The sequence below is a fragment of the Neoarius graeffei genome, chromosome 18 (assembly GCF_027579695.1).
Source record: "Neoarius graeffei isolate fNeoGra1 chromosome 18, fNeoGra1.pri, whole genome shotgun sequence".
Classification (NCBI taxonomy): Eukaryota; Metazoa; Chordata; class Actinopteri; order Siluriformes; family Ariidae; genus Neoarius; species Neoarius graeffei.
Genome location: NC_083586.1, coordinates 26,541,973 through 26,555,038, shown reverse-complemented (window position 1 = coordinate 26,555,038; position 13,066 = coordinate 26,541,973). Strand labels below are relative to the sequence as shown.

At 41.9% G+C, this 13,066-nt stretch overlaps 1 protein-coding gene across 4 annotated transcripts in view; it reads right to left on the bottom strand.

The window, feature by feature from the left end:
• dmd (dystrophin) overlaps window positions 1-13,066 on the bottom strand; it is a 509,910-nt gene that overhangs the window by 48,363 nt on the left and 448,481 nt on the right. For all 4 annotated transcript variants that reach the window (XM_060898614.1, XM_060898611.1, XM_060898612.1 and 1 more), the window contains 2 exons: window positions 8,993-9,151; window positions 8,673-8,913 (listed from right to left, as the gene is read on the bottom strand). In XM_060898614.1, the coding sequence (XP_060754597.1) occupies window positions 8,673-8,913; window positions 8,993-9,151 (400 nt within the window). The remainder of the gene's footprint in view (window positions 1-8,672; window positions 8,914-8,992; window positions 9,152-13,066) is intronic.

The window sequence follows — 13,066 nt, the reverse complement described above, 5'->3', positions numbered from 1 at the left end:
GAAGAAACATGTAATAATACCTAAAAACCGATCACATCTCTTGGCAATCCTGTTTTGACCGAGGAATAAGCCTGTGAAAGTAATATTCCCGATCCTTCAAGGACCGTTGTCAGCTCCCGGGAAATCCAGCTGACTGGTAATGACCGGTCGTGACCCCGGATCAGGTGCGAATGAATTTTTCTTCTGTTTGTTGCATATTTTTCAAATCAAAACTGTGCGATATTGGTGTATTAAAGCATGTATGAATGACATATGGGGCTGTATCGGTAAATTGGAAAAACTACATTCCCTTAGTTTTCTCATGGAATCCCCCTCCACACACACAAAAACAAAACGCGAGAAAATTTGTCCTCAGTGTCGTTGTTGAATTAAAGAGCCAATAGATTTATATACCTGCTCAGCTACGTGGTATAAAGCAAGAGCACGAATAACTGTCTTTCCTTTAGTCTTCAGTGCGAGTAAACAGTCATTCATTTCTTGGTTTGTGAAACTTGACTTGGGAAATTAAAAAAAATTTATACTGAAAACTTACCTCGTTATCATCAAGCAACTTGGGTGCCTTTGTCGAGCCCAAAACGTTTGCAACAGATATTTGTCTGAAACTCCTCCTCATACTGATTTTCAGTGAGTGGTCAGGGCAGCAAGCGAATTCATGGAGCTCTAGACCAGCATTGAGTTTTTGGGCGCCCGAAACGGCTTGTACGCCTCGTGAACGCTATCTAGCCATCCGGACAGGACACGAGTTAACAGTCAGATACAAATATAGCGACGCTGTCATAGCCTTGCTGTCACAGGGTCCCTGCTTTGGCACGAGTACCCAAGGAGACCAGACATTTCTAGACAGTTGCCACAGCAACGGGTTAATTAGTCCACAGAATATTCATAAATCAGCTTGTCTACTAAAAGTGATGGGTTTTGCAGTTCTGCGTAAGCCAAACAAGGAAAATCCCGGAAACTGGAGGCAATCAGTGATGTCAGGGCCAGGCTAATTTGCATCAGTTTTGGCGCGAATGGGTGCTACCAACCTACAGTACAAAGAGATGCTGCCGGGGCGCCGGGATGAAGGATTTAATAAGGGAAAACAAAAGTGTGCAGCAGGCTGTTTATTCACACTACTCTCTCCTTTTCTTCCTTGTAAATAGTCAAAGGACTCCCATCGTAACTTGGCGGGGGGTGCCGCCACTGCTTAGGAAGTGAATTAGTTGGACCAGTTCTTATTTAGGGGTTTCATACGAAAGGGGGTGAATATCTATGCACACTCCAGATTTCAGTTTTTTCATCTTAATTATTGTTTGTGTCACAATAAAACAACAAATGTGCTCCTTTACAGCTGTAGGCATGTTGTGTAAATCAAATGGTGCTAACCCTCCAAAAATCCATTTTAATTCCAGCTTGCAATGTGACAAAACAGGACACACACCAAGGGGGATGAATACTTTTGCAAGGCACTGTATGTACTTGTTTTGTTTGCCTTTTTCTGACCATTGAATGAAAGAGTATTAGGAGTCGTCAGCCCTGGCCTCTCCTCCACAGCCCTCAGCGGATGTTTGTTGCTTTTTGGTTCTTTTACAAGCAGCGTGAATAGCAAATGACCAAAACATAGAAAATTTTAAAATCGCTCTAAGTGCGATTTTTTTTTTTTAATTTAAATTGTTTGCATTTATTTGAAAATGTTTTTATGGGATTTGCCACGTTTTGAAGAGACTTTAAAAAAAATCCTTCTTATAATGCATTTAGCTAGAGAAGAGGTAAACAGTGAAGGTACTAAACATGTACAATTAGCTAGCTCCCTTTAATTACTGTACTGTCACAGTAAAATGGATGGACGCAACCCAATACACATCAGTAAAGCATGAAAAGAACCTCTTTGAAGCCCTTACAAAGACCTTGCGAAGCCCTAGCCCATGCAAAGCCTCATTCCAGCCAGCATTTGTAAAATTCACTTTTATTTTCAATGGTAGATAAACAGCTGTAGTTTAAACCTCATTGGACAGCTTCTAAATGCAGTCATTGTCATTCATTTCACTCCTAGGACAAGGAATTTGGGGGGGGGGGGGGGGCGGTATTCCCCTCCTGTGCACCACAAACTGAAACAACTCAAGTTATACCCTGTCCACACTAGGGATTTTGTACCGATACGAAACTACTTTCGTACCGCAACACCTGTCCACACTAGCAACTATACCGGTACTGTAGCGGTATAACTGTATCGGTACGAAACCCACAAATGTATGGGTTTCGTACCGGTACAGTATCGGTACTGTAGCGCTTCGTTGTAGTGTGGACAGATGAAGCGGTTCTGTATCGATACAAATATAATGCGCATGCGCAATGAACCATTCCTATGTCTTCCGGGTTATTCATACAATACAATACGCACGTGCTTTCCAGCTGTAAATAAAACGTCAAAATGGCTCAAAACGACCGTGGAGCTACATGGAGCAAAGAAAGGGAGATTCGTTTTCTTTGTTTGTTTGTTTCTCAACTGCCTCGCGCGTTTTATACGATTCGACTGAATAAATGACCACCAGAAATACAGACTGTACATCGACAACAAAAAGCACACACACGTTGTTTCATCCGCCATATTCTCGGAAGGAAGTTACTCGGTAACCACGGAAACATTTCGCGCACGCGCATTTCAACTACCGTGAAAGAAAACTGCAAACATTTCTCACTAGTGTGGACAGATGCACTAAACTGTACCGGTATACTTTGTATCGATGCAGTTATACCACTTTCGTACCGGTATATATGTGAACACAGCATTAGACTGTCCACATCTGGGCAGTTGTTTCCACAGCTGTAAACTGCCTTTGCAAACAGTTTGCTCTTTTAGAAAAAGGTATTCCTGTGTACCACCCATGAATTTCCCTTCTCTCACTGATCTCCAATGCTTGCAGGCGTCTCTCACTCTCCATTTCATTTCATTTCATTTTTATTCGGAATCACCATTAGCACTTGTTATAAACAAGGCTATTTTTCCTGGTGTCCATCAGGATGACGTCCTGGTGTCCAATGCCGCTTTTCCACTACAAACGCGGCTGAGTCGGGCTGAGCCGTGCCGTGCTGAGTCGAGCTGAGTGGGGCTGTTGGAGTTGCATTTCGACTACAACCGCGCTGAACCGTGCTGGCTGGAAGTGGGTGGACACATTGGGTGGAGTTAGCGAAAGTGGGTGGACGTCACGTGATGTCGTTAAGCGGCGCAAACAGTGACATCAGTGATCTTTTAAGCGGTAGTCTCACGACCCGGAGAGTAAACAATAAACATGGAGGACATGGAGTCGTTAGTGTTGCTGGTCTTGGTGCTGTGGCTTGTTGTCACCGACAACGCCAACAGATACTGGCAAGAGCGTATAGATGAGGCGAGGCGCATAAGGCTCCAGAAATTCTCGTAATTCTTCTTCTTCCGGGTTTACGGTGTTTACAGATCCCAGCATGCTCGCGGGGCGTGTGTGGGCATGTGAGGACACTCCTCCTCACCAATCAGTGCACAGTGTCTCCTCACGCCCCTAGCCTCACTCAGCTCGGTTTGGCTCGCTTCAGCCCTACTCCAAAACCCTGCGAGTTTTGGGTGCTAAGCAGGGCTGAAGCGAGCTGAGTCGTGCTGTTTTGAGGTAGTCGAAACACGAGCCGTGTCGGGCTGAAGTGAGCTGAAGCGAGCTGAAAAAGGGTAGTGGAAAAGGGCCACATATTCACTATGACGGTCCCTAAGTCAGTAATTTCAGTTTTTAATGAAGAAAAATAACCAACATTCCCATTAAGGTTGCAGCGCTTTGACCATTCACCACACATGGAATCTTTGAACTCGCCACCTTATTTTTCTCCCTTATTGTTCACTTATTTCACATGTGAAGAGGCACAACTACACATCTCAAGTGTTAATACATTTTCATAAACACCATTAATCCACTGCTAACCAATGGGAGGAATATTCCTACAGGAGGGGCTTATAGGAAGCAGTTAACACACTGCAAGCATTATATTCATCTCATCTCATCTCATTATCTCTAGCCGCTTTATCCTGTTCTACAGGGTCGCAGGCAAGCTGGAGCCTATCCCAGCTGACTATGGGCGAAAGGCGGGGTACACCCTGGACAAGTCGCCAGGTCATCACAGGGCTGACACATAGACACAGACAACCATTCACACTCACATTCACACCTACGGTCAATTTAGAGTCACCAGTTAACCTAACCTGCATGTCTTTGGACTGTGGGGGAAACCGGAGCACCCGGAGGAAACCCACGCGGACACGGGGAGAACATGCAAACTCCGCACAGAAAGGCCCTCGCCGGCCACGGGGCTCGAACTCGGACCTTCTTGCTGTGAGGCGGCAGCGCTAACCACTACACCACCGTGCCACCGCATTATATTCAAAGCTGCAAAAATGAAACTAAGGGTCATTGTCATACAAAGACGAACTTTAAAAGGGAACTGATGTCATTTTTAAACTTGCTTTATTTCTTAATTAACGTGTTATTCAATTATGTTTTCAGTTTTATTAACCTTATATCGTGACTCGTATTGGCAACTAATTGCAATTAAATATTATACTTATCGGCCTATTTGGTTTTTAGCCGTGTTGAATTTAGTCCGTTTGTACCACGGCAGGCGTCGCTTATCCGCGCGATCTTCACGAGACTTGTGCGAGACTTCGAAACGTGAAGTGTCAGCCAGGTGTCAGTGCCGCCATTTTGAAAACTGTTTCCCAAACAAAATATTACACAAAAACGAGTTTAAATGACGATTACTGCCGACTTTTTTACAAACTTTCCTGATTGCTATCAAAACAAACAAAACTTCCGGCTTGATTACGTCAGCATTCGAAGGAGGGCGCGTGCGTCTTCTGACAACGTTGGCAGATGTTGGTCGCTTTCCCTGTGTCCGAAATCGCTCCCTATTCACTATATAGGGCACTACGCAGTGAGGACGCCATTTTGTAGCGCTGTCCGAAACCTCAGTGAGGATTATTTACACCCTATATAGTGCACTCAAGTGTCCCACAATGCATCACGAAAAGTGGTGTACAACGATGGTCCCTAACCAAAGTAATATATCCCATCATGCATTGCGGTCACGCTGAAAGAAATCAAATTAAAAGCCTAAAATTTGACTGAATAAAAGGCAGCGGCAAAGAAGAAAGTATTCAGCCTCGATTTAGAAGAGCTGAAAGATGCAGCTACTTTGTATTGATTAATGTGGGAAATGCGCTCAGTATAATATGGATTTATCACAAAAACACATGCATTTATTTATTTATTATTTTGAAAACCCACCAGCCGACCGATCTGGCACGTTCTAATTGTGCGACAGTAATGACGTAAATACCAGTGCGACGGACTAGTGTCCGAAAGCATCTTTTCATTTTACCAATGAGCTCATTATATAGTCCTCTATACAGTAATTCCCTATATAGGGAGCAATGAACGAGTAAGCGATTTTGGACACAGTTTGATTTCTGCTGTACGTTTTACTCCCGTCCTACGATGTCTCGCACAGGTCTTAACGAATCTCATTTCCAGCCATTGCTTTGACATATGGACTGATAGATTACAGAGCATATTTCAAAAACACTCATAACTTGCTATAGCAGTGACAAAATAGCGATCAAAAATGTATTCCGATATTTAATAAAATGAGAGAGAATTTTGAGAATAAAAACATTTGCCTTCAGTTCCCCTTTAAGATTTTGTGGCTACTGCGTCACAGAGGCGAAGCGAGGCAGTACCCACTATGTCATCGTGTTGTAAGAATGAGTGTAACAATAGCGAAACTTCGTAACCAATCAGCACTTATCCTGATCAAGTTCGATTACCCGTTCTAGTTCTTGATAAACTTCGGAACCAATCAGAACCAGAAACGAAATAAGAAAAACCTCGTTATAACTCTGTATTATCTGAAGATAAAAAGATAAACGAAATTCACCTCATGCTTCACCGAGGCTAATGATTCGATATCAAGTAAGTGGTGTTTATTTTAAGAAAGCGATAGCCTAATGGTTAGAGAAACAGCTTTGGGACCAAAAGGTTACTGGTTCGATTTCCTGGACCAGCAGGACTGGCTTAAGTGCCCTTGAGCAAGGCGCCTAACCCCCAACCGCTCTGGCAAGAGTGGTGGCGTACCTTGTGTCTAATTAGCCAAAGAAAAACTGATGTGGATTATCAGTTTGGGCATTGAACCCGACTGATTTTAAGAAAATGTACCTTTATGATTATCACAGCTTTTGTTCGGTCCTTTTGGCAAAATGTGCTCATTAGTACGAAATAATGCTTCTAAGACAATTCATGAACGAGTGCTTTCTTACTATTTTGAAAACAGATATAGTTCACAGCACAGCATTTTGAACAAAACACAGTAACCAAAATACTACGAGCCCTGATGCTGCTCACAGCTTGGTGATGATTGCAAGAGATGAGGCGAGTATCATTGATAACATGTACAGTGCTGAGCGTAAATGAGTGCACCCCCTTTGAAAAGTAACATTTTAAACAATATCTCAATGAACACACACAATTTCCAAAATGTTGACAAGACAAAGTTTAATATAACATCTGTTTAACTTATAACGTGAAAGTAAGGTTAATAACATAACTTAGATTACACATTTTTCAGTTTTACTCAAATTAGGGTGGTGCAAAAATGAGTACACCCCACAACAAAAACTACTACCATCTAGTACTTTGTATGGCCTCCATGATTTTTAATGACAGCACCAAGTCTTCTAGGCATGGAATGAACAAGTTGGCGACATTTTGCAACATCAATCTTTTTCCATTCTTCAACAACAACCTCTTTTAGTGACTGGATGCTGTATGGAGAGTGATGCTCAACTTGTCTCTTCAGAATTCCCCAAAGAAAATAATTTCTTTCCACCACAAAGCTGAAGGCTACAAGAAGATCAGCAAAGCTTTACTTATCAGTCAGAATACTGTAGCAAAAGTGGTACAAAAATTTAAGAAAGATGGCACTGCAACCATCTCACAGAGACGTCCAGGTCATCCACGGAAGTTACCACCTCGACAGGAGCGTCTTCTGATGAGAAGCGTTGAAGAAAATCGGCATGCAAGTTCACTGCAGTTATCTAAAGAAGTAGAAAGCCAAACTGGGGTGACTATTTCCCGTGACACGATACGGCGTACACTGCAGAGGAATGGCATGCATGGACGCCGTCCACAAAAGAAGCCTCTCCTAAAGCCCAGGCACAAAAAAGCCCGCCTAGAGTTTGCCAGGGCCCATGCTGACAAAGATGAAGACTACTGGGACTCGATACTCTGGAGTGATGAGACCAAGATAAATGTTTTTGGAACTGATGGCTTCAAAACTGTATGGCGTTGCAAAGGTGAGGAATACAAGGAAAACTGCATGGTGCCTACAGTGAAACATGGTGGTGGCAGTGTCCTTATGTGTGGCTGCATGAGTGCTGCTGGTGTCGGGGAGCTGCATTTCATTGATGGCATCATGAATTCACAGATGTATTGCTCTATACTGAAAGAGAAGATGCTACCATCACTCCGTGCCCTTGGTCGTCATGCACTTTTCCAACATGACTAAACACACATCTAAGGCCACTGTTGGATTTCTGAAGAAGAACAGGGTGAAAGTGATTCAGTGGCCGAGTATGTCTCCTGATCTGAACCCAATCGAACACCTCTGGGGAATTCTGAAGAGACAAGTTGAGCATCACTCTCCATCCAGCATCCAGTCACTAAAAGAGGTCGTTGTTGAAGAATGGAAAAAGATTGATGTTGCAAAATGTCGCCAACTTGTTCATTCCATGCCTCGAAGACTTGGTGCTGTCATTAAAAATCATGGCGGCCATACAAAGTACTAGATGGAGTAGTTTTTGTTGTGGGGTGTACTCATTTTTGCACCACCCTAATTTGAGTAAAACTGAAAAATGTGTAATCTAAGTTTATATTATTAACCTTACTTTCCCGTTATAAGTTAAACAGATGTTATATTAAACTTTGTCTTGTCAACATTTTGGAAATTGTTTGTGTTCATTGAGATATTGTTTAAAATGTTACTTTTCAAAAGGGGGCGTACTCATTTACGCTCAGCACTGTGTGTATGCTATATTTACTGTATGGACATGGGATCAGAAAACTGTTTTATTTATAAGCAGTAGCCACGTGTACTCGTTTTTTTGGGACGACGTACCGATATAATCCAAAGTACAAAATATGGCCAAAAGTTTGTGGTCACCTGACATCACATTCCAGTCTGTCCTTGAACATCCTATTTCAACACCATTGGCATTACTCTGGATTTGGTCCCCTTTTTGCTGAGCCTCCAATCTTTTAGGAAGGCTTTCCACTAGATTGCTACGGGGATTTGTGCCCTTTCAGCCACAAGAGCGTTACTGAGGGAAGGCTCTGACACTGGGCAAGAAGGCACCCAGTGTCATCCCAAAGGTGTTCAGCTGGGTTGTGGTCAGGACTATGTTCTTGTACTGACCTTGGCAAATCATCTCTTTGCTCTGGGTCGCCGTTGTGCTGGAACAAAAAAGTGTTCTAGGCCCCTTAGTTCGAGTGAAGGGAAATCTTAAAGCTACAAAATTGCATACGTCCGACTTTTGGCCATATCGTGCATTTCATACATAAATTGTTTTTGCAAATAAAACATGAAACGTATTTTCATTTCATTTCTAAAAGTAATCTGCTACCCACCTGCTCTAGTAGCTGTCTAAGCCTCTTAAGCTGAGACTCCAGCTGCTTGTTATGGTCTTCCAGGATTTGCATTCTTGCCTCTAAGCGACCCTTGTGTTGTCTCAGTAGTTTGGCCTCCGCGATGAGCTCGGCGTCACGATTCTGGGGTGAGACAGGTAGCATCGGTGGAGGCGAAGGAAGAGGTGAAAACCCCTTGTGGTCGTGGGCCTTTTTAAGCCGATCGTATTCTGCCTGGAGCCTCCTAAAACATTGAGCGTGATAATTAATTGCCTTGTAACAAGTATCCATGCTCTTGAATAGAGATTTAAATACGTTCAAACCTATTCTCCTGCTCCAGATCATTGAGAACTCTCTCAAGTTCCCCCTTTTCTTCAGTCTCCATTGAAATGAGGATCTGTGCTGGACTCTGTGGATGGTTTAAGGGGGAGCCCTGATTAAGACTCTGGCAGTAGTGTTGGATCAGTAGATGCTCATCATCCCTATGACAATCAGAAAACATAATTCACATATAAAAGTACAGAAATTCACATTTGTATGTTTACTATATGGAAAATCTGAAATATTTCTGCATAGATTAAGTATTTAAATTCCTACGTATTTAGCTAAAGCTAGACGGCCTTTCGATTTCATAAAATCGGTGAAATTTCGTTCCCTCTGAAAGTCGGTCATTGTGATGAGTTTATTTCTGCAATATCTAAAAAGAAAAAAAAAGGCCATTCTGTGGCTGGGAAGTTATTTAATTTGAGGCGATTCCCGAGCAAATAATGCGCATGAAAGGAAGACAGAGGAAGTCCGTGTGCACATGCGCAGGTTTACTGTCTTCTTTTGGGTTTTACGGCAGCTGGCATCCACAGTGTTGGATTACTGCCATCTACAGGTTTACCTTGACCGTGCACTGACAGTTCCATCATTCTGTCGCTAAACGAACAGCTGACCACCGATATTTATTAGTGTTTCTTTTCCTTCGCAACATAACGCCTTTTGTTCTCGCTTTCTGTTACCGTAGTCGGTCTTTTACGTTTCATTCGCATCCTCCATTTTTCCTCTCCTGTTTCAAATTTGTATCCCACAATGCCTTGCGCGAACAGGGAAAGCCCACACGTCATGCATGACGTAGTATCTTGAATTGGGTCATGGTGAAGCAGGAAATAATAGAGAATTTAGGGCCACGTGGCTCTAAATTCATTAATTGTTCTATTTTTAAAAAACTAATAAAATTGGAAGTCTGTGATTCGAATTCAGTAGCTTTCGGTCCACTAAACAGAAATAACTGGGTGTCAGGAAAATTCTTTTCATGACCTACGCTTGAAAAATCTGAAAGGCAGTCTAGCTTTAAACAATGCTAGGTAATAAAATGAGGCCTGATTTACTTGTTTAAAAAAAAAGGCACTTTTTTTTGACCCATTGAAAAGAACATTTTCCATTAAAAAAATTGCTCATTTTACATCTGCCTTATGCAATAGAAATACTAAAAACTTCAGTGTGAGAAATAATTTTTCTAAGCCTTTTTTTTTCCACTTATGGAATTCGACAGACGCCCTTATCCAGAGCAACTTACATTTATCTCATTTATACAACTGAGGGTTAAAGGGCATATCATGGGTAAATTCAGGAGCAAGATCAATGTCATTCTCCTATTTTATATTAAACTTTGGTCAAATATCTGTCACATTCTGCATTCTCTGCAATTTTTTTTACCCTACGCAATACCAGAAAAATTCAGTTGAAATCAAGCCATTTGAGGCAAATTGGTCCGCCTCTGAAAAAAACTTGGCATTTGGATTTCCCGGCAAACACTGATTTTCGTGACGTCGCGTGCGGGACGCCTCCTTCTGAATCCTACGTCAGCGCTGGTTTGTTTGAGAAAACGACCTGGTGGTTTTCTGCAAATTTCTTCAACGTTATCGCGTAATTATTAAAATGGTTAACAGATGTATCGTAGGAGGGTGTAGCAACACCAATCTTGATGGGATTAGTACTCATCGTTTCCCAAAAGACCGGACAATGAGAGAGAAATGGGAGCGCTTGGTCTACACAGGCTGTGCACTGAAACCGTGCAAAGCTCTCGCAGCCTGCTGGCGCTTCCGCAGGTGACGTCACGAATCTGGCTCCAGACTCCCTTGGGATTTTTCCAGACGCGTTTTGTTATTTTATTTTTTTCTGCTGTAGACAGATGGCCTTGTGCAAAATTACCCTTCTGGATGAGTGTGTAAAGGGACATTCTTTCATATAAAAAAACATGAGATTGGTTCAGAATATGCACTTTAAAGGTCTTGGCTCAGGAACCCAGCAGTGGCAGACTGACAGTGCTGGGATTTGAACTCGCAACCTTCTGATCAGTAATCAAACACCTTGAACACCGAGTTACCACTACCCATATCTACTTTGAACTGTTTAAACAGTCATAAATCACTTTTTTTTTTATTTACTATAATAAATTATGTTTATCATATGTAGGTTTTCCTTCGATATATAACATTTTCCCCCAGTTCTTTCCATTTTACCCAAGTGTGATGTAAGAAATACAGTGCATACAGTCTCCTATTAAAAGTAGTGGCATGGGAAGGCCAATTCTTTTGGGGTTTTTTGCTATACAAGACATTTGGGTTTGAAAGAAAAAGATGAATATGAGACAACAGATCGAAATTAGAGCTTTCATTTCCTGATATTGACCTCTAAATGTGTTAATCAACTTGGAACACGGCAACATTTGCTTGAACTTTTATTCTGAGGAACTGATTAGTTTTAGTTTTTATTTAGCTTTAGTGTTGGTTTTAGTTTTTATTTAGCTTTAGTGTTGGTTTTTCTTCAGGTATTGCACAGCAAATATTAATGCCACCTTCTGGAATTATTCCTTTACTGTCTCAAGGGAAAAATAAAACGAAAATGAAAACAAGGCTGATTCTTCCTGCAATTTTTATTTCATGTTGGATTGTTCATTTTAGTTTTTATTTATTTAAATATATACACTATATATATATTTTTTTCCATTGAGAAAATTATTTTTTGCTGATAGTTTTAGTCTTAGTCAATTTTAGTTTTGGTCAACTGTATTACCCCTGAATCCTGGTTTGAGCCATGAAGACCAGAGAGCCGTTTATGGGAGAAAAGCAAGCCATTTAGAAGTTGTGAAAAGCGGGAAAAACAATGATAAGTGGTTGCACAAGCATTGGCACAAGTATTCTCACAAGAGTTTGAAATGCCCTGAAAAAGAACCACTGGGAGTACTAACATCCAGACATCGAACAGGTTGGCCAAGGAAAACAGCAGTAGTTGATGACAGAAACATAGGACTGCGAAGAAAAACCCTGAAACAACAGTCAATAACATCACCAACAACCTCCACAGGGTAGAGGTAAAGCTATCCCAATCCACCGTTTTAGGAAAACTCCAAAAGCAAAAAAATATTGAGGTGATACCACAAGATGCAAACCACTCATCAGCAGAAAGAATTGGAAAGCCAGAGAAGAATTTGCAAAGAAATACCACAAATGATGACCACATAATGAGTCACAAAAGTTCTGAGACCATTTCTGATCTCTACCAAAGTGAAAGAAAGGCCAAAGTTTGGAGAAAGAAATGGAGAAAGCTGATCATACTCCAAAACATAGGAGTTACTGGTCAAGCGACTGGTGGAAGTAGTGCCATGGCTTGTGCTTGCTTCTGGAATGGGCTCACTACATTTTACTGATGGTCCTGATGGTAGCAGTAGAATGAATTCAGAGAGATCTACAGAAGCATTGCCAATTTACAGTGAGCTAATCTTTGATGGAATAACTTCAAGCGGCAAGACAATGACCCAAAACACACCGCCAACACAACAAAGGTCTTAAATTAAGGAAGGAAAGTGGAAGGTTTTAGACTGGCCAAGACACTGACCCGAAGTTAACTCAACTGGAGCATGCATTTCCCCTCCTGAAGAAGAGGAGTGAAGGAAGAAACGAGCAAGAACTGCAGCCTGGAAAAGCATCACAAAAGAAGAATGCAAAAGTTTGGGTTGCTTTAATTCTTACCAGGCATGGATCTGTGATGACATGTCCGCAACCCGCTTTTGCTGTTGTATGGAGCATTTCAGAAGCGAAGCATTTTGTCTGCCTGATTGCTCAGACAAAAATGAGAGGTCATTTTTCCTTGAACTTTTGTGCTTCTGCCTTGGGTAAGTAGGCTACGTAGTTAAATGGTTTCTTGTTTGGACTGTTTTAATTGTGTTTATTGTTATTTGTGGGGTCATATAATACTCTTCCGAATTTGGAGTCCTGTGACCTCAACGCCCGCAAGGGGGTGATTCCTGGAATCACTGGTGGAAGGGTGAACACAGGCTGAAAGCCAGGCAGTCCAAACGCTCTGGGGATTCCTGTGGTCAATGCAGACATGCACCCCCCATCCTCCTGGGA